At 37.2% G+C, this 20,884-nt stretch overlaps 2 protein-coding genes and 1 pseudogene across 3 annotated transcripts in view; 2 read left to right on the plus strand and 1 right to left on the minus strand.

Moving 5' to 3' along the window:
* The window catches only part of LOC127506397 (guanylate-binding protein 1-like), a 61,395-nt pseudogene that overhangs the window by 27,862 nt on the left and 12,649 nt on the right, over positions 1–20,884 (minus strand).
* LOC127506365 (guanylate-binding protein 1-like) overlaps positions 1–20,884 on the plus strand; it is a 61,087-nt gene that overhangs the window by 14,760 nt on the left and 25,443 nt on the right. The window lies entirely within an intron of this gene.
* Positions 655–19,821, plus strand: LOC127506389 (guanylate-binding protein 1-like). Its single transcript, XM_051882852.1, has 11 exons — positions 655–848; positions 966–1,162; positions 3,677–3,804; positions 4,030–4,139; positions 4,245–4,438; positions 14,710–14,952; positions 15,095–15,372; positions 17,403–17,615; positions 18,039–18,141; positions 18,367–18,560; positions 19,191–19,821. The coding sequence occupies exons 2-11, from the start codon at positions 970–972 to the stop codon at positions 19,410–19,412; spliced, it is 1,878 nt and encodes a 625-aa protein (XP_051738812.1). The 5' UTR covers positions 655–848; positions 966–969; the 3' UTR covers positions 19,413–19,821.

A 20,884-nucleotide genomic window follows, 5' to 3' on the forward strand; every position in this document is an offset into this window, starting at 1 on the left:
TGTCCCCCTATAAAAATCACGTTCTGGGGGGTAAATCTGCATTCCAAGGGCTAAATATCATGTTATTTGTGGTCGCTTCAACCCTCGGCAACAGTGTAAAAGTAGCCCAATTCCGCAGGAAAACCACAGACTTGGCAACACTGTTTGGTTCATTCACTCACTCACTCGCTCATTATATCGCTCACACACTTATTATCTCTTTCACTCACTATTGCTATAAGGAAAGAAAATGCGCTGACAAATACAGAAAAATGATATAAGTGCTTAAATAACAATTTAAAAATGTATTTCTTGTTTTACTATTCCAATGGCATACATATTGTCTGTGACGGGTGGTACAAGAATGGGTTCCTTGCCTGAATAAAAAGGATAATATTAATAAAGATTTTGTGCCTGAGGTGGGAAAATATGTTTTTGGAGGATTACCATATCTTTCGTTGTAGGTTTGTTTAAAAAAAAAAGTTTGTTCTTAATGAAAATTTAGAAAAGTTTCGTAGAATGACTCGCCCCAAATTTTACCAGGGGAGCCCCCCCGGAACACGATTTTTACCATGGGACCCCCCTGAAATGCGATTGGCTAGTTTGAGGAGCAATTGGGCGGATTTTGTTGTGAAAACCTTGCAACCCTGGAACCCACCCTAGTGGCGCATACTTTCACTTTCACTCGTTGCAGCATCGTTATTCACTAAGAGAGCGTGTCTGGTTATGACTCATAAAGAATAACAAATTCATTAACGGGAGGAGCCGGGCGAGTTTGTGCAGCACAAATGAACGGTATCGCGTTCTGCTGTTAAAAAAACAAATCGCTAACGGCAAACAGTCCTTTGCTCTGTCACACTTTCAATAAGGTATATGGTTTAATCTTTATTTATCATATTTTATGTGTACGTATGAAATCGCGAGAAGGGCTTTGTTTTTATTTTTGTTTTGTTCTTGTGCTTTATTTTGTTTTGTTTTTATCGCAGAGTCATGGCGTGTGGTGGGTTAATGTCCGCTCCGGTGTGTCTTATTGAAAATGATGAAAATGGGAAGCTGTGTGTTAAGAAACAGGCTAAAGACATTCTGGATGGGATCAAGGAGCCGGTGGTTGTGGTGTCTGTGGTGGGACTCTACCGTACGGGGAAGTCCTATATTATGAACCGCCTGGCAGGACAACAGTCCGGTGAGAGACTTCGCCGCTCAGATTTTTGATTTTGTTAATGTTTTTTTTTTATGTAGAAAGACAAACATAAATAGTGATGAAAGCCAAAATATTAAATTACAGATGTATTAATCCACTATTTTGTAGAGGGGGCTCCAAACGTCAATTTTCACTTGAGATTTGGAGCCAAATTAGAGGGTGTAAAAATAACTTTAGAAAGATGGAAGCATCGTTAAACAGAGATTGGAGGTCTATTAGTAAAATCTGTTGACTTTGTTTCATTATGCCAATGGTGGCAGTTCAAAAATAGCAAAAGCACTTCTTGTGTTTTTTTTTTGCGTCAGGTTTGCATGCCTATAACTCAAGAAGTAGGCAATTAAATATCTTAATATCCTTTTAGATTCTGGTTCTTAACAAACTTTCCTTTTGGTATCTTCATTTTAAAGGCCCTCAATGGTTCAATCCCAGAGATATTGAGATCTTAATGTGGCTCCATGAGTAAATTGGTAAATTGTACACATTTTCAGTGGTCAAAAACCAAATGTGGGTCACTTTGCAACATACAACTGATACTTTTTTTTTTTCTTTTAAAGAGGAATAGCTAAAGAACAAATAATGTTGAAACTAGAAATGTATCTTGTGTTTTTCTATCAACTCAATTGCATAGAACATACCTGTCAGAGTGCCATAAATAGTCTTTTTTCAAAGTGTAGCAAATTAGCTCAAAAGGGAAATATGAATAATTAATCATAACTCGTTATAATTATAAATATTTGGATCAGTTAATTGAATGTTCATGTAGTTTAATTAATATTACAATCAATTAATATGTTCGTCCAGTGAATACTCATTATTGATCATCTATCAACTCTTCAGAAAGGATATTTTCCATGGTCACAGAAAAATAACTCTTTCTTAGCATGTAGCTGTGATCATAATCGTTAAATTGACATTGATTTATAAGATTTATAAGTTTTATAAGCAGATCAGAATCAACTCACAATAATGTGCACAAAAGTTTTATTGGTAACACTTTTAGAATACTGATCCTTCATTAATGAATAACTACACAGGAACAAATGAGTAACGCATTACTAAAACTGTAGTAAATACTATTAACTAACAATAAACTCAAACTCTGATTAATGAATTAGTAAGTAATAGTGCTCAGTTGAAGGTGGTAGTTCACTATTAGCTAATCAGTAACTACTGTTTTTCATACCTCCCAGAGAACTACTAAGGACTACTATATACAGGTTCATAATTAAGGTGAATAATGCATAATGTATACTTAATTCTAAAGTAAAGGTCATGGTTACCCACTAGTAATGACTGAAGTATTACCAAATCCTTCAGAAGGAATTACTAATTATTTGGATCAGTATTCTAAAGTGAGAAACATGATAACTCTAGTAACTACTGAAGTCATTGTAAACTTTTGAGGTTTTTGTATACTTTTTGAATACTGATCCAAATAATTAATAATTCCTTCTGAAGGATTAGTAATACTTCAGTCATTACTAGTGGGTTACCATGACCTTCACTTTAGAATTAATTATACATTATGCATTATTCACATTAATTATATTCACATATATATATATATAAGGACTATAGTCCTTAGTAGTGCTCTGGGAGGTATGAAAAAAATAGTAGTTACTGTTTAGCTAATAGTGAACTACCACCTTCAACTGAGCACTATTACTTACTAATTCATTAATCAGAGTTTCTTGTTAGTTAATAGAAGTTACTAGAGTGTTAGTAATGCGTTACTCATTTGTTCCTGTGTAGTTATTCATTAATGAAGGATCAGTATTCTAAAGTGTTATCGTTTTATTTAACTAAATCACGAACGCATAACTAATCTAACAAACACATACACACAAATCACACATAAAGGGGAAATGAGAAATTGGGAGTGAAGATACCATAGCATAACAGGGAACAAGCTGAAAGAACCGTCAGTTTCTCACTATAAATCACCTTTGTTAACAAAGGGGTTCACAACTTAATACTAAATCACTGTTTAGTGTTCAAATGTATGATACTTGCAATTGCCTTAGCTGTTGAAGAGCGTCCAGATATGCAGTCTCGAGAGAAATTCTTGATGGTTCAGTCCGATGGTGCTGAAGTTGTAATCAATATCTTCTGCGTTGAATGAAGAAATGACGATGAACTTGCTCTGTTAATTTGACCCTGTTGTGGTCGAGGAACTAAAGTTTTTTTTTTGTTTTTTTTTTTGGCATAATTTGTTTAATTATTATTTCTCAACAAGAACAAGAAATAGAGAAAATATTATTCATTCAGAAAACTTTTGAGGTTGTTATGCAGGAAACCATTTTGTGACAATCACAAAACAGGAAATGGCATCACAAACAGATATCATCTAAACATTTTCTTTGAAATAGTATGTTTTTCAGAAACAAAACCAATTTGAATACAGATATTATATTACTGAATTCTGGATTGGCAACTAGATTTTTAAAAGATTTGTTTTTCATCTTGGACATCCTTATGTTATTGTGATTGTCTCAGGTTTTGCTCTTGGCAGCACTATTGAATCAAAGACCAAAGGCATCTGGATGTGGTGTGTCCCTCACCCTAATAAAAAAGGACATACTCTGGTGCTGCTGGACACAGAGGGACTTGGTGACGTGGAGAAGGTGAGGAGGAAGACCACACTGCATCCATAGCAACGTTATCTCTATAGTAACAAAGTTTACCATTACCTTGTCTTGTGCTTTCACTTTCCATTATGTAGATGAGAAAATTTACTGTACAGAATTATTTGGATTTTACACATCAGTTTTAAACTGAATGGTCTGAATGCTATTAAAGGTAAATAAATGGCCACTTATTCTGTAGCTGACAGACTGTTGATGTTTCAGGGGGATGAGAAACATGACACGTGGATCTTCTGTCTGGCTGTTCTTCTCAGCAGCACTCTAGTGTACAACAGCTTAGGGGTCATTGACAACATGGCACTGGAAAAACTGCAGTATCCTTCTCACATGAACAATAAACAAACAATAAACATGCACATCCACTGTAATAAATAGAAAATAGCATTAGTGTAATTCTTCCTGAACAGTGCTGAATATAGCTACGTTACAGAGCTGACGGAGAACATTCGTGTGAAGGCAGAAGCAAGTCGAGATGAGGACCAGTCGGCAGATTTCATGCGTGTTTTCCCATCGTTTGTCTGGGCTGTTCGTGACTTCACTCTGGAACTGAAAATGAAGAATAAACCAATAACATCAGACGAGTATCTGGAGAGTGCATTGAAACTCAAAACAGGTGAGAAAAAGAGTTAGCATTACATACTCTTTTACTAACAGGCAAAAACACCATCACAGACCATTTTTGCCCTTTCAAAAACATTTTAGACCAATTAGAACAATATTCTATGATGGTCTTAAGGCTACAATGTGCAGCTAGTGACATACTAGTCATAATGACTGTCTCCAAACAAGTTTTCCAAAAAAAAAAATCTCCAAAATCATTCTTCTGGCTGAGCTTAAATTGGCACTCATAATATAACACAGTGTTTTCCAACCCTGTTCCTGGAGGCACACTAACAGTGCACATTTTGGATTGCTTTGTAATCTGACCTATATATTACTGGTCTTGAAGTCTCTACTAATGAGTTGAGTTAAATCAGGTGTGTGTGATTAGGAAGAGTTTGAAAATGTGTTGGTGTGCCTCCAGGAACAAGGTTGAGAAAGAATAATCACTGATATAGGGTGCGTCTCAAATGGAAGTCTTGATCCTATTCCTAGGAAGGAAGGAAGGAATAGGATTAATGCCTTCCTTCCAAGGTAGGAAGGCATTAAGGCATGTCCAAATCCAAAGATAGCTTCACTTCCTGTCTCTTGAACCTGATCGATTTTTGAAGGCAGCATAGATGTATCCTTCGCTGTCTTTGATATCCCACAATCCTGTGCTTTCCATTCTGTGACAGCTGAGCTAAAAAATAAAGATGGCATCTGAAAGCTGTGGTTGGCGGTCAGTTTGTGTGTAAATGTATGTTTTTGACCAACGTTTTCCACTTTTGATATCATTTCTAGCGAGAAATTAGTAATTAGTAAAAAAATATTTGCTTAGTTCTCACCAAAAATGGCTCTATTTTGCTGTAGATCAATAAACCGTTACGCTGCCTCAAAATTCTGTCTGAAATCAGTTTCGTAAGGTGCCTTTGTGCACAAATGCTGCCTGCTGTAATGATGGGTCAACAGAATGTGGATCCATTTGCAGCTATTTTATTAAAAGGACTTACAGAATAGACAGGGCAAAGGCAGAGGCATAAACAGTGACAGGCAATGGTCGAGGCAGGCGGCAGACAAACAGAATCAGGGTACAGGCAAGGATCAGGGCAGGCAGCAAAACAATCACAGTCCAGGAAACAGGCAAAGATCAGGGTAGGCAGCAAAGGGTCGCAGGGAATAAACAGTCCAATCGATAACAGGTAAACAGTCCACAGAAAAATGCTCAGAAATGATCACCAAGGCAAATCAAGACTTCGCAATGTGTGAGTGTGTGTGTGTGTCTTAAATAGTGTGAGTGTGATGCGGTGCAGGTGTGTGTGCAATCAGTCCCAGGAATGAGGGCCCATGGGAAACGTAGTCCGAATGAGAACTGATCAGTATTCCGGTGATGGCTCCCTCCGGTGGTCCGGAGGAAGGGCCGAGGGAGCCACATTCGTGACACCTGCAAAGTCATTGCCTTCCTAGTCCAGTTCTTTAAAGGCTTGTAGGCTAGTGTCCTCCTCAGCATTAAATGCTAGAATGAAACGGTCTAGTAAGTGCACATGGCTACATCACACATGTTCCCGTCCCCACAGTCACGGCACGAAATACTATTAAAACTTAATTTTGGAAAAATACTTTGTATTAAAAATCTCAATATTAACTGGCTTTCTAGTGAATGACAACCATCTGTGGTCTCCCAGTGACTTACATTATTGTCTGTTTATTGTGAAGTGATTAATTTTTACACCAAAACAAAAGATAACATGTAAGCCTTAATCTCCAAAAACATAGTTTTTGTCTTACATTTCACAATGATCTCAGACAAACTAAGGATTGTGGGTGATTGAAGGACCCGAAGGATACACTTAATACATCCTTAAAAATGAGCTGAATGAAGGATGCGAAACAAAGGCTACCTTCCAAGGATCCTTCAAATGGAGATGTGATAATGACGTGGCAGCCGAGATATGCAGCTTTACTAGGACACAGACTTCCGTTTGAGAAGCACCCACAATATATAGAGTATATACAGTGCACAGCATAAATGAGTACACCCTCTCTGAAACTTCTGAAAGTCCGCAATTACTCAATTACTTAGAAGACATGTTAGGGTTCTTTACAGATATAATGTTCCAGCAAGTCTGCTTAATCAATTACCAAACAAGCATGTCAAAATTATTCAGGAAAATAAGATTTTCTTATCAAGGTGATAAAATGTTGTGTAGCAAAAATGAGTACACCCTCCTAAAAGTTACTAAATAAAACAAAATAATTTTTTTCTGGTGCAAGTTTAAGGCAATGTTTGATCAACAGGTAAGTATGATGAACCAAAACATTTAAAGATAAGTAATTTCTTGACAATTAAAAGTGTTATATAGCCCACTGAATCATTCTCAGACTTAATGCTGACAACGATGGAACCACTTGGGAGAGAACTGTCACAAGACTTATTTCTTAGCACAAAAGAGGACAGTGGTACAAGAGGATTACTAAATAATTGTTTTAAGCGTGAAAATATAGCAAAAGTAACAAAGAAATTCAAAAACAATGGACTTGTGACAAGGCCCCTGAAATAATCAGGCCTTCATTTTAAGCTTTCATTTAGTGATGAGGGATTTTTTTGATAGACAAATTTTGTAATTTAATACACAAACTTGAAACAGAAGTTGTTACCCTTTCCTCATTCCCTGCATTGTTGGGCATTTTTTCAACATGACAGTGAGGATATGAATTCTCCCAAAGTGAAAAAACATTCTGTGGACATGTATTGTATTCAATCTTAACACTCTTGAGCGCCTGTAGAGACGAGTTGAGCAACACTCCCCATTAAAGATCAGGGCATTTAAGGAGCTCATCATCCAGGAGTTAAACAGGACAGATGTGACAATTTGTCACGAACTTGTACACTCATGAACTTGTACTACTAGAACATTATACATTTGTTTAATTAAATCTAGGGTGTATTCATTTCTTTTCTTTTTTTTTTTTTTTATTATGCAAACAGATTCAATTCAATTCACATTTATTTGTATAGCGCTTTTCACAATACATATCGTTTCAAAGCAGCTTTACAGAGAATGCATGTCAACATTACAATTTGGAGACTGCAGTTAGCTAATAATGTAATAATTTAGGCGATTATTATACAATCACTGTTAGCAATTTAATTGAAGGTAGAAGCAAAGAGCTCCTGGAAAAATGAATTACATATTAACAATAATTAGGATATATAGAAATTTGCGAATGTGCGTGTTGATCCAGATGTTGCATCTTCTGAAGTCATCGCAGGAGTTGGCGCCGTCTCTTCCAAAGTTTTAGTCATCTGAGGTCTTCTTAAGAGGCTGGATCCAAACTGAAACTGATGTACTCTCTAGTCACCTCGGGACGGGCATCCCGAGGTAAAACAGAAAAGCAAATGGAGAATAATTAGCATAGCTGCTGTTCATAACATTAAGCAAAGATAGTCATGTGCAATTGATCTGATATGAGATGGATTATGTGAATGCTTGGCTAAAGAGATGGGTCTTTAATCTAGATTTAAACTGGGTGAGCGAGTCTGAGCCCCGAACATTATCAGGAAGGCTATTCCAGAGTTTAGGAGCCAAATGTGAAAACACTCTCCCTCCTTTAGAGGACTTAGCTATCCTAGGTACAACCAGAAGTCCAGAGTTTTGTGATCTTAAAGAGCGTGAAGGATTGTAGGGCGATAAAAGATCGGTTAAGTACACAGGAGCTAAACCATTTAGAGCCTTATAGGTCATTAGCAGTACTTTATAATCGATACGGAACTTAATAGGTAACCAGTGAAGAGATGATAAAATTGGTGTTATATGATCATATTTTCTTGACCTGGTAAGAACTCTAGCAGCTGCATTTTGTACCAATTGTAGCTTGTTTAAACAGACAATTACAATATTTACAGAAAAGAAATTAAATGCAAAATACAAAGACCAACAAAACATACATAACAGCCAGTATGATTTGGGTATGTGTGTGTGTGTGTGTGTGGGAGTGGAAATATATGAATAAAGGAGCATGTAGGAAAGTACAACAGACATAACCAAAGTTAAGAAAAAATATATATCAAAGAGGGAAAAAATAAATAAATAAATAAACAAATAAATAAATAAATAATAATAATACAAAAATTTGACAATAATAATGATGAAGATAATAATAGTATCACACGCAAAAAACGAGGAAGGTGACAATAGCAACAGTAATAGCAGTATTAATAATAATAATAATAACAACAACAACAACAACAACAATAATAATAATAATAATAATAATAATAATAATAATGATAAATCCAATTAATAAGAAATGACAAATAGTAATAATAGTATTAGCAGTAGTAGTAATGATAAACATTAACAAATATACTCATTTCATCCGGAATGAGGGGGAGGTTAAAGGATCAGGAAGAGGAAAAATAAAGATAACAGTAATAGCAATAATGATAATAATATTAATAATGGTAATATTGATACAGCCATTAATAGTAATGATAATAGTAGTAGTTGCAATGGCAGTGATAATAATAATAATAATAATATTAATAATAATAATAATAGTAATAATAATAATAATAATAATAATAGTATTAATAATGGTAATATATTGATACAGCTATTAATAATAAGATATTATAAAGCTGCCTCTATTCCCCTCATGGCCATGGCATAGGATAGACCCCCGTCAGCGTCATGTTGCAACGGGCTATCAAGGTGCAGTGCTGCGGGGCCGAGGGTCCATACCCATCCCCAGCCGTCCTACACATGCCACGCTTACCCTGTCTGTGTGGTTTTTTTTTTTTTAATAAATATGGCTGCTTTCATTGTTATACTCATGATATGTATGTGACAACTAGTATATAATGCATTAAAAAAGCATGGCGTGCAGCATGGAACCAGCCCAGTGCAAAGCCCAGGCCGCCACGCCCACACCACACTTACCCTATGTGTGTGCATTTTTTTTTTCCTCTCTTTTTTTTTTCTTTTTCCCTTTCCTGCTTTAAACTTATTTTATGCTCCAAATGAATGTGTGTGTGCACCTCATCTAATATGTGAAGCATTAAAACAGCGAGACAAGTGCTGAGCCAGCCAGAAACAAGAAATCCCAGGTGAAAGTACAAAGCTGGAGGGCGAAAGCCTAAGGCCTAAGGCCCCCGGCCCCACATCACACCCACCCACAACTAATCAAAACCGCACATGTCAGGGACTAGTATGCCACAGACAACCAGGGTCCAGAAACAGCAAAAAAAAAAAAAAGAGAGAGAGAGACAGAGAGAGAGAGAGATTTAAATATAATCTTATAACTATTTTATTTATATTTGATATTAGTCGGTGTTGCTACCTCTTCCTGACCCCCCTCCCCCCAATCATGTGTGAATATTGATGGTGTACCATTGAGGATGGCTTCAGACAAAGAAGGTCAGTGGATTCATGACTGTAGGAAGTTAAAGAGAGATGACCAAGAAGGGTGTAATTCTGATGTATTATTTTGAGTGGAGGTAGACAAGTTTTCCATGGAGATGTACTCTATTAGTAAATTTTTCCAAGTTGTAATGTGTATGGTGTTCCTTGATTTCCAGTTCATGAGGATAGTTTTCTTGGCGATAGTTAGAGCCACTAGAAGTAATTGACTGTTTGTACTGTTTAAATTGATTATGGATATGTCACCTAATATACAGAGGGAGGGAGACAGCGGGATGTGACATCCCATAAGGTTGGATAGTGAGTCAGTAACGTTTTCCCAGAAATTTTTAACTGAGGTGCAATCCCAAATAGCGTGTAAATAGGTGTCTGGAGTGTTTTGTGTGCAATGTGAGCATGTTTCTGAAGAAAAACCCATTTTAAATAATTTCCGTCCAGGTAGGTGAAATCTATGAAGTACTTTATACTGTATAAGTTGTAAGTTGGCGTTTTTTTTGTCATGAAGTAGATATTTTTACAGATTTGTGTCCAGAAAGCGGCATTGGGAGCAATGGATAAGTCTGATTCCCATTTTGCATTGGGTAGGCTTAATGTATTGTCTGATTTGGATATTATTTTATATATTTTGGAGAGTAGTTTTTTTGGGGAGGTTATATTAATTAGCTCTGAGATTGGAGGGGGAAGGTCTAGATTAATTGTCTGAGTGTCGATTTTTGATTGAATAGATGATTTGATTTGTAAATATTCCAAAAAACAATTACTCCCAATGCCGTATTTCTGGACCAAGTGGGAAAATGGTGCCAAGTTGTTATTAAGCAGGATGTGTTGAAGTTGTGTGATGCCCTTATTTGCCCATGTGCGTAAGCTGAGTGGCTTCTTGTTAACTATAAAATCTGGGTTATTCCAGATCGGGGTGTATTTAGATGGTGCAAGAGGGGTGTTCGTGATTTGATGAAATTTCCACCAGGCTGTCAGTGCTGCGGCTATTGTTGGTGTTTTAAAACAGTGATGCTTTTTGATTGTCTGATTATAGAAAGGTAATTCTGAAATGTTAATGTCTTTACAAATTGACTGTTCAACATCTTGCCATGTGCTTTCTGATGGGTTTGGGTGAATCCATTTGTATATATTTTGGAGCTGATTGGCCAAAAAGTAGTGGTAGAAATGTGGTGCTTCCAGTCCTCCTTGTGTTTTTGGTTTCTGTAGTGTAGTTAATTTAATTCTTGGGGTCTTATTTTTCCAATAGAATTTAGTGACGATTGAATCTAGTGATTTAAACCAGGTGAGGGTGGGTAGTGCTGGAGTCATTGTAAATAAATAGTTTAATTTAGGGAGTATAGTCATTTTTATTACTGATATTCTGCCCATAATGGATAGTGGTAAATTCATCCAGCGATGAAGGTCATCATTTATTGTTTTAAGTAATGGAGTAAAGTTGAGTCCAAACAGCTCTGACAGCCTGGGGGAAACATTAATACCTAAGTATGTGATATAGTTGGTGCACAAAGGAATAGGTGGTGTCTGGGATGCCACATCCAAGCTGTTGGAATGTAATGAGAGTATGGCAGATTTACTCCAGTTGATCGAGTATTCAGAGATATTTGAGAATGAATCAATGAGTTTAATCGTTTCTTGTAATGATGATGAGGGGTCTTGTAAATATAGTAATATATCATCAGCGCAAAGACTAATTTTGTGGTGCATGTTTAGTGTTTGAATTCCTTTAATGTAGCTGTTTTGACGGATAGCTGCTGCTAGTGGCTCAGTGAAAATGGTAAATAATGAAGGGGAGAGTGGGCATCCTTGTCTAGTCCCCCGTTGCAGTGTGAAGATATGTGATGTTAGTCCATTGGTGATGACAGTGGCTGAAGGTGATGTATACAGAATTTTGATCCAATTAATGAATGACTCCCCAAAACCAAACCTCTCTAATGTGGAAAACAGGAATTTCCAATTGACCCTATCAAAAGCTTTTTCTGCATCGAGAGTAACTATGATGGTTTTGGTTTTCTGAGTTGATGAATAATGCATTAAGTTAAAAAGTCTGTGTGTGTTGTTGGATGAAAGTCTACCTTTGATGAAACCGGTTTGATCTGGATGGATTATAAATGGTGTGACTTTTTCTATTCTATGTGCTAGTGCTTTGGCTATGATTTTAATGTCTACATTAATTAGGGAAATCGGACGATAACTTGACGGTAATGTTGGGTCTTTATTTGGTTTAAGAAGGAGTGAAATTGTGGCTGTGCTCATATTATCTGGGAGTTTTGATTTTTGTTTTAATTCAGTAATCATACGGATGAAGAGTGGTGATAAAATGGACCAAAAGTGTTTGTAGAACTCAGCAGGGAATCCGTGGGGGCCTGGTGCTTTATTGTTTGGCATGAGTTTGAGGGCATTAAAAAGTTCATGTTCTGATAAGGGAGATTCCAGAGTATTTATTTGATGTTTACTGAGTTGAGGTAAGTTGATATTGTTGAGAAATGAGTCAATGTCTTTCTGATCTGGGTCTTTATTGGAGGAATATAATTTACTGTAAAAATTTTGAAAGATTTGATTTATTTCTTCTGGTGAGTTGGTGGATTTCCCTGCTGTGTCTGTAATCAGTGGTATTGTAGCGTTTTCCTTATTTTGTTTGATTTGATTTGCCAAATATTTACCAGATTTGTTACTATGATGAAAGTTTTCTTGTCTTAGCCTATGAATGAGGAATTGTGTATGTTTATTGATTAATTCATTCAATTTGAGTTTATATTTTCTTAATGAATCCTGTGTTTCTTCTGTTGGGTTATTTATGTTAATGTCTTCTAGTTGTTTAATTTTTTGTTCCAATTCTACTTGTTGATCTTTTTCTTTCCTTTTTTTGTAAACGGAGAATGAAATTATTTTTCCTCTTAGTACCGGCTTTCCCTGTTTCCCACAGAAGAGATGGAGATGTTTCCGGGGAGTCATTCATCTCTAGAAAGCATGCCCACTCTCTTTTGAAATAACTGTCAAAATCATGGTCTTTCAGAAGAGATGTGTTAAATCGCCATCTGGTAGTGGGTTTATGTTGACTAGTTGTGTTCCATTTTAATTCAGAAATATTTGATATGATAGAATTACTGGTGAGAAAGAAGTCAATGTGGGAATATGAGTGGTGTACCGGTGAGAAAAATGAGTATTCTTTACTGTTAGGATGCTGTAGACGCCAACTATCGCCAAGACCAAAATCACTCATGAACTGTTTTATGGTTTCTGCAGATTTCCAAATGCGTTTATTGCCTAAACTATTACATCTGTCTATTGTTGGATCTAGAACTGTAATGAAATCACCTGCAATTATGACTGGACAATTAGAAAAATTTGAAATTGAGGAGAAAAAGGTCTGGAAAAAGGATGGGTCATCTGTGTTTGGGCCATATAAGTTGCCAATTGTGACTGGGCTATTATTAATGGAGATGTTTATGATAATGAAACGTCCTTCAGGGTCTGTAATGGTGGTATTATGAACAAAAGAGATTTTTTTATTTATTAGAATGCATACTCCTCTTTGTTTTGTGTTGTAGTGAGCAGAGAATAAATGACTGTAATTTGATGATTTAATTTTGTTATAATCTGATTCTGATAAATGCATTTCTTGCAGGAGACATATGTCGGCTTGTAGTTTATTTAAATGACTAAAAACTTTGACCTTCTTTGTCTGAGAACCAAATCCACGAACGTTCCAGGTTACAAAGGTGATAGATGACATGTTTTAGTGAAAAATAGACAAATGTACATTAATGTGTGGGCCTGTTAGTACTGTATATGTATACATGTGAGTGTATGTACTCGAGTGGGTGTAGTAGTGTATATGTGTGTGTGCATAACAATGCAATGTTGTTGGCAGACTAACAAAAATACAGAAACACAACTGACAGAGTATACACAGCAGACCAGCAACAACAAAACAGAAACCATTAAATACAAACATATGGTGGAACATGGGAAGGGGGACACGAGACCTAGGTGCAAAAGTAGGAGCACATCTAATAGATTAACGAAAGAAAGAAAGAAGTGAGTGTGTTTAGTTCAGTTTATGATTATGGCAGTTATTGACTCAGGAATAGAAGTGAAGTGTTCAGAAAAGCCAGGGAGTAATGTCCTTATCGCGATATAGTTGTCCATCTATGTATAATTTGTCCACTGTAATGATTGCCTTTTTTCCTTCATTTATTTTTTGTTTTCGGATTGGAAAGAGTTGTTTCCGGCGTTCGAGAATGTCCTTTGGATATTGTTCATTGAGTCCATAGTTTGTGCCTTTGAGTGGTCTGCCTTGCCTCTGAACCAGTTCTTTGTGTTTATAGTGTTCGAATTTTGCGATGATCGCTCGTGGTCGGCTGTTGTTGTTTTTGGATCTGATACAATGAACACGGTGAAAGGTGATGCTCTGTACTGTTTCCGCTGGTAATTTGAGTTGTTTTATCATGAAGTCCTTGACTGATTTTTCGGGGTCGTCTGGAGTTTGTTCCGGGATGCCTGTAAAAACTAAATTGTCCCTCATGCTGCGCGATTGCAAGTCCAAAATGTTTTCTTTCATGGTTTTATTTTCGGCAACAACGGAAGTGAGTTGAATGGTAAGTGCTTGAACGGAGTCCTTCGGAGTGTATTCATTTCTGCAATCCTTAATTTATACAAAATTGGCTAATTTACTTATTTTATGGCTATTAATGAAATATATTTCTCAGTTTTTATTATGTATATGTTTAATACATTTTAGTTTTGCCATCTTTCCACGAATTGTATTAGTGATCAAAAAGAAAATACATCTTTTGTATTTGTTCAGTGGGGGTGTACTCATTTATGCTGTGCACTGTATTATGATTCCATAATTATGGTACTAATAATTATCTTATTTTAGGTAGCTCAGCTCAGACTGAACGGTATAACCTGCCCCGCCAATGTCTGCGTCACTTCTTTGCGGTGAGAAAGTGCTTTGTGTTCCCTCGGCCGGCTAATACGCAAAACATGAGAAGAATGGAGGAACTGGAAGAGAACGATCTGGATCCAGAGTTCCTTGAGCAGGCAAAAACTTTTTGCCGTTACATTTATGACAATGCAGAGCCAAAAGTCGTCAGCGGAGGCCGTACTATTACTGGAACAGGTGTGTACCGCATTAGAAACCCTTGTAGAGAACAAATTTATAAAGGTTTTGAATCTCTTTTGAGAACCAATGACCAATGGACTGTGTATAATAAAACGAATACAAATGACTGACTGAACTATGGAGTTGTGTTTCCTGACAGCCCTGGGGAATCTTGCTGAGGTTTACATAGAGGCGATCCGCAGTGGGAAGGTTCCATGTCTGGAGAATGCAGTCGTGTCTCTGGCTAAGATCCAGAATGTCCATGCAGTGGAACAGGCCCTGGAGTCCTACATGACCGAGATGCTCAGCATGGCTCAGCTTCCTATGGACCCTGAAGATCTGTCCAACATCCACACAGTCGCAGAGAAGAAGGCCACTGAAGTTTTCATCGCCATGTCCTTCAATGACAATGACCAGATCTACCAACAAGAGCTCATGGTAAAATTTAATTCTTGTTGTGTACTGTTTGCATTTGCATATAAGCATTAGCATTTAGCTAGATTTAGCTAACTTTTCATACATTTAATTTAAAGAAAATTCCATGTTGTTTAATACAAGTGAAGCTCCTTAATGTGGATTACCATAGAATTTTTTTTTTTACCCTTTCATCAGTTATTTTACAGTGTGTGTGTGTATACATATATATTATATATATATTCTTTTGTAAATATTGTATTTTAAAGGGGTGGTATAATGCCACTTTTACAAGATGTAAAATAAGTCTCTGATGTCCCCAGAGTGTGTATGTGAAGTTTTAGCTAAAAATACAAAACAGATCATATTTTATAGCATGTTAAATTTGTCACTTTTTGAGGGTGAGCAAAAACGTTTCGTTTTTGTCTGTGTCCCTTTAAATGCAAATGAGCTGCTGCTCTCAAAATGGGGCGGAGTTTCAGGAGCTCCTGTTAGCACTAGGCAGCGCCTCACATTACCTCACACAGACTCACTAAAAATGTCAGAAACTGTTCAGCCTTTTATGTTCAAAATGGAGTCAGACAATGATGGAGAGACTCAAGAAGTGACAACATTTTGAATGCAACAGGATGCTTCTGAACGGTTAGTTGATTAATTTATGTAGCTGATGTGGGATATCTTAAAATCATTGATTAGCATATTCTGTCATGATAATCTATAAATCGGTCGTGTGGGAACTGTTGTAAGATGCCTACAGAGCCAGAGAATATATGCTGCATGAAGATAGTACAGGTATAGTTTAGTTTAATTACGGTTATAACTTGTCATTTTGTCATCTTGCTTTTATGACAGGCTATTATATTTGTGTTACATACTGTAATGCAGTAACATGGCCTCACCCCCTTGGTTGCGTGTTCTCGGGGGCAGTTTATGTAAATTATAGGGTTAGTGATGTCACCAACCCAGGAAGAAGCTTATTGTAGTCCCTACCAGCCGTTTGTTGTAGTCCTTAAAGAGTTGCTGTGTTCGAAATCGCCCCCTGTACCCTCATTCACTATTCCCTACATTACTCCACTAATATAGTCCACTTGAAGGAGTGAATGAAACGAGTGAGTGAATTCGGACACTGAGTGAACCGGAAGGGCTGCCGATTTCACATAGTTTGTGCTGCTGTTTAATAATCTTTTGAAATGTAGCAAACTGTGAGCTCCAGTAGTAATGAATATGTATGTTGAACTAGCATATTCAAACCTTTTAAACGATTTAATGATTAAGTAAAAAGGAATTTATACCTGTATGATAATGCTGGACCAGCGCGGTTTGGAAAATGAATGGATGATTGATTCAGCTGCGGGCGCCATCTCCTGGCGAGGTGCGGAAATTCATTCAGCGCGCAATTCTCACAGTGCATTATGGGTATTCTCTAGCCGTTGAGCGTGCATCGGTTCTACACTCGTTATTGCGGTGCATTGTGGGATTGAATGAGTGCACTCCACATTGTCTACTATGGTTTCGGACACCACTACAAATGGCTGTCCCCTCAAATATTTAAGGGTATAGGGGGCGATTTCGGACACAGCCATTAAATTCTTTAAAAGAAAATGTCTCCGTTTGCATTGAACTTTCAGTGCTGTAACTTTGTAGATGTTGTTTATGCTCAAACAGCAACGTTACACACTAACTAAAGTTAAAAAAATGAAATCGCAATGAACCACCCCTTTAAACTACAATTTTGTAAATGGCAAAGCAGCTACATTTTCTTTTTCATCATTTGAGCAAATTTTATACTTAAAGTTTAGAAGATTTAAATCTTGTGTACTTTGAAGACCTACCAGAAATAGACCACCTAGGACATTACAGTATTCATTCGCAGTGCTACACTTATTTAATATAGTGAATATGTGCACAGATTCAAATGATGGAGATTCAATCAATGTGCAATATTCCCTTTATCTCAAATAAAAGTATAAACATTTTTTTCTCTCACTCTCTCTCTCTCTCTCTCTCTCTCTCTCTCTCTCTCTCTCTCGCTCTCATTGCTTCTCATAATTTAGGGGAAGATTCATAATGAATATCAAGACATGTGCCAGCAGAATCATGAAGCGTCTCTCATGCAGTGTGAGGAGGTTTTGCGTGAGGTGTTCGATACACTGGAAAAAGGCATTTCTGATGGATTATACCTGAAAACTGGAGGATACCGACAGTACAGAGACATGCTCGCACAGCTGGCCAATGAATACAGAGCAAGAACACAGACACAAATAATGGTACAGAACAGCATGCATGCTTTGCTTGTGCATCATTGTTCTGGATGGTCACAACAGCATGTAACAGCACTGATAAACATCCTTGATGCTGATAAAGATTAAAGATAACATGACAACAGCCAACAGTCATAAAACTGAAACATGAAAAATCATCTACTCACTCTCAGGTTGTTCTAAGTTTGTTTGCCTTAGTTATTGTCATTGAAGCATAAAATTAGAAATTTTGAAGAATGTAGCAGACCTGTCAAACCTGAAATAGGGTGCAAAAAACAAAACAAAACAAAAAAACACCATGTTAATGGTTTATATATTTGGGTGAACTATTCCTTTCAGTATGATTTGTTGCTATCAAAACAGCACTCCCATTTTTAAGAAACGGATATTTTGAATGATTATAAATGTGTGGTTTTTTTTTTTCTACAGTGTGAGGAAGTGTTGAGTATGTATTTGAAAGCAAAGTCAGAGATTGGAAATATGATTCTACAAGCTGACCAATCTCTCAGTGCAGCAGAACAGGAAAAAGAGGGTACAGTTCAAATCATCTGCATACTTTGTCAATCAAGGCTGTCAGTGATACACAAGATTATGCACTGACTTCAACCAGAGCAAATAACAGTAACAAACAGATTTTGTCATTAACTTATTGCTGGAGTAGCTCACACTTTCATTACTATATACTTCTCTTGTGTAGGCCTGTGTGTATAGTCAGAATGGGTGTGCAGACTAAACTTCCTCATTCTCTATTATACAGTGCAGAGATTAAAGAATGAGATCTTAGAGCAGCGACAAAGAGGCCTAGAGGAACAGAACCGGTTACAGGAGCAGGCATATAAAGACATGCAGAGAACCCATGATGAGCATGTGAATCAGATCATTCATCAGATGGAGAGAGAGCACGAGAGAATGAGGAGAGACAATGAACGAGTCCTGGAAGCCAAACTGAGGGTAAAAAGGACACTCACTCTAAAAACTCTCACATGTTCAATGTTGTGCTTAAAGGAAAACTTTTTGTAAGTAGAATTAAAGAAAAGACCAATCACAATTTGATATGCAAATCGATGTAAGAAATGCATGAATTTCATCACAAACTCAGATGAAACTCAGTGAGTTGAAGTAATCACTGTTGGTGGCCTATTTCTGAATAGGTGAACATTCTTTCAATAAAATGGCCTGAATTGATTACAAAGGTGTAATGCTCAAAGTTAGAGGATTATTCAATTGAATGGTTTAGGAATACCAATATATTGCTGCTTGTAAGCACTGTAATGAATAAGAGAAAGAAATAATTAAATTTAGCAGCAAATGTATAATTTAAGTCATACTCTCTTTAAATGCATACAGAATAAACAAATGTAGGAAGTAATGTAGAATATATAAAATGTTTATATGCTAAGTATATAGAATATGGGTGATTCTCTGTAACAGATTGACTTGGAGATGTTTTTGACATGCTTGATTAGATGTATTTTCTGAGTTTACAGATTGCTCTACAAACTGTTTTTGAGGTTTACTGAATGTGCTTATGGTCAAGATTAGGATTAGACATTATTTATTCAGGTGCTGTTTGTGTTGCAGGAGAAGGAAACTCTTCTAGAGCAGGGCTTCAAGAAGGAGGCTGCCCGGATGCAGAGCGAGATTGACAGCCTGAAAGCAGACATGAATAAACAGGAGACGTCCCAACCCTCCACGTTGAGCAAGGTTGTGGATGGTATCGGCACTGCAGCGACTTTGTTCTTGCCAGGCTTCATCCCTAAAGCAGCTGGTGTTGCTCTTTCCTGGTTCTCAAAACTGTTTTGAAAATGGATATACATTGTTCACACATACTCACCTAAACATAGGCTTTATATATTATTTCCAACACAGCTTGAATTGTCCAGCATTTACTTGTCATTGCTGTTCTCCCAGATGCCATTCATGTTTAAAGCACAACTTATTAACTGCCAAGCTTGCACCAACATTTGTTATGAACTATAAACAAAGCTGAACTATCAGATTGATTGGAACAGCACTCTTTTACATGTAACTTTAAACTGATTCACATAATCTCTGAATTCTGACGTAAATCTTCCTGGCAACCTTCCAATTATACGCTGATATTTGGCCATATTGAGATTGACATTAGCCAATATATGTGTCCAGTTGGTACTTTATTTACAGTGCCTTGCAAAAGTATTCATACCCACTGAACTTTTCCACATTTTGACATGTTAAAACCACAAACAAAAATGTATTTTATTGGGATTTTATGTAATAAACCAACACAAAGTGGCACATAATTGTGAAGTGGAAGGAAAATGATAAATTGTGTCCAGCATTTTTTACAAAGAAATATCTGAAAAGTGTGGCGTGCATTTGTATTCAGCCCCCCTGAGTCAATACTTTGTAGAACCACCTTTCGCTGCAATTATAGCTGCAAGTCGTTTGGGGTATGTCTCTACCAGCTTTGCACATCTAGAGAGTGAAATTTTTGCCCATTCTTATTTGCAAAATAGCTCAAGCTCAGTCAGATTGGATGGAGAGCATCTGTGAACAGCAATTTTCAAGTCTCGCCACAGATTCTCAATTGGATTTAGGTCTGGACTTTGACTGGGCCATTCCAACACATGAATATGCTTTGATCTAAACCATTCCATTGTAGCTCTGGCTGTATGCTTAGGGTCGTTGTCTTGCTGGAAGGTGAACCTCCGCCCCAATCTCAAGTTTTTTGCAGACTCTAACAGGTTTTCATCTAAGATTGCCCTGTATTTGGTTCCATTCATCTTCCCATTAACTCTGACCAGCTTCCCTGTCCCTGCTGAAGAAAAGCATCCCCACAACATGATGCTGCCACCACCATGTTTGGTGTGTTCAGGGTAATGTGCAGTGTTAGGTTTCCGCCACACATACCGTTTTGCATTTAGGCCAAAAAGTTCAATTTTGGTCTCATCTGACCAGAGCACCTTCTTCCACATGCTTGCTGTGTCCCCCACATGGCTTGTCGCTAACTGAAAAACAGGACTTCTTATGGCTTTCTTTCAACAATGGCTTTCTTCTTGCCACTCTTCCATAAAGGCCAGATTTGTGGAGTGCACGACTAATAGTTGTCCTGTGGACAGATTCTCCCACCTGAGCTGTGGATCTCTGCAGCTCCTCCAGAGTTACCATGGGCCTCTTGGCTGCTTCTCTGATTAATGCTCTCCTTGCACGGCCTGTCAGTTTAGGTGGACAGCCATGTCTTGGTAGGTTTGCAGTTGTGCCATACTCTTTCCATTTCCGGATGATGGATTGTA

This window comes from Ctenopharyngodon idella, chromosome 2 (assembly GCF_019924925.1).
Source record: "Ctenopharyngodon idella isolate HZGC_01 chromosome 2, HZGC01, whole genome shotgun sequence".
NCBI lineage: Eukaryota > Metazoa > Chordata > Actinopteri > Cypriniformes > Xenocyprididae > Ctenopharyngodon > Ctenopharyngodon idella.

Bases quoted from the DNA above. Each gene is read 5' to 3' on its own strand.
- LOC127506389 (XM_051882852.1), top strand. From the start codon at position 970: ATGGCGTGTGGTGGGTTAATGTCCGCTCCGGTGTGTCTTATTGAAAAT. The intron at 1,163-3,676 runs GTGAGAGACTTC...TGATTGTCTCAG, and splicing joins CCTGGCAGGACAACAGTCCG to GTTTTGCTCTTGGCAGCACT. The intron at 18,561-19,190 runs GTAAAAAGGACA...TTTGTGTTGCAG, and splicing joins TCCTGGAAGCCAAACTGAGG to GAGAAGGAAACTCTTCTAGA.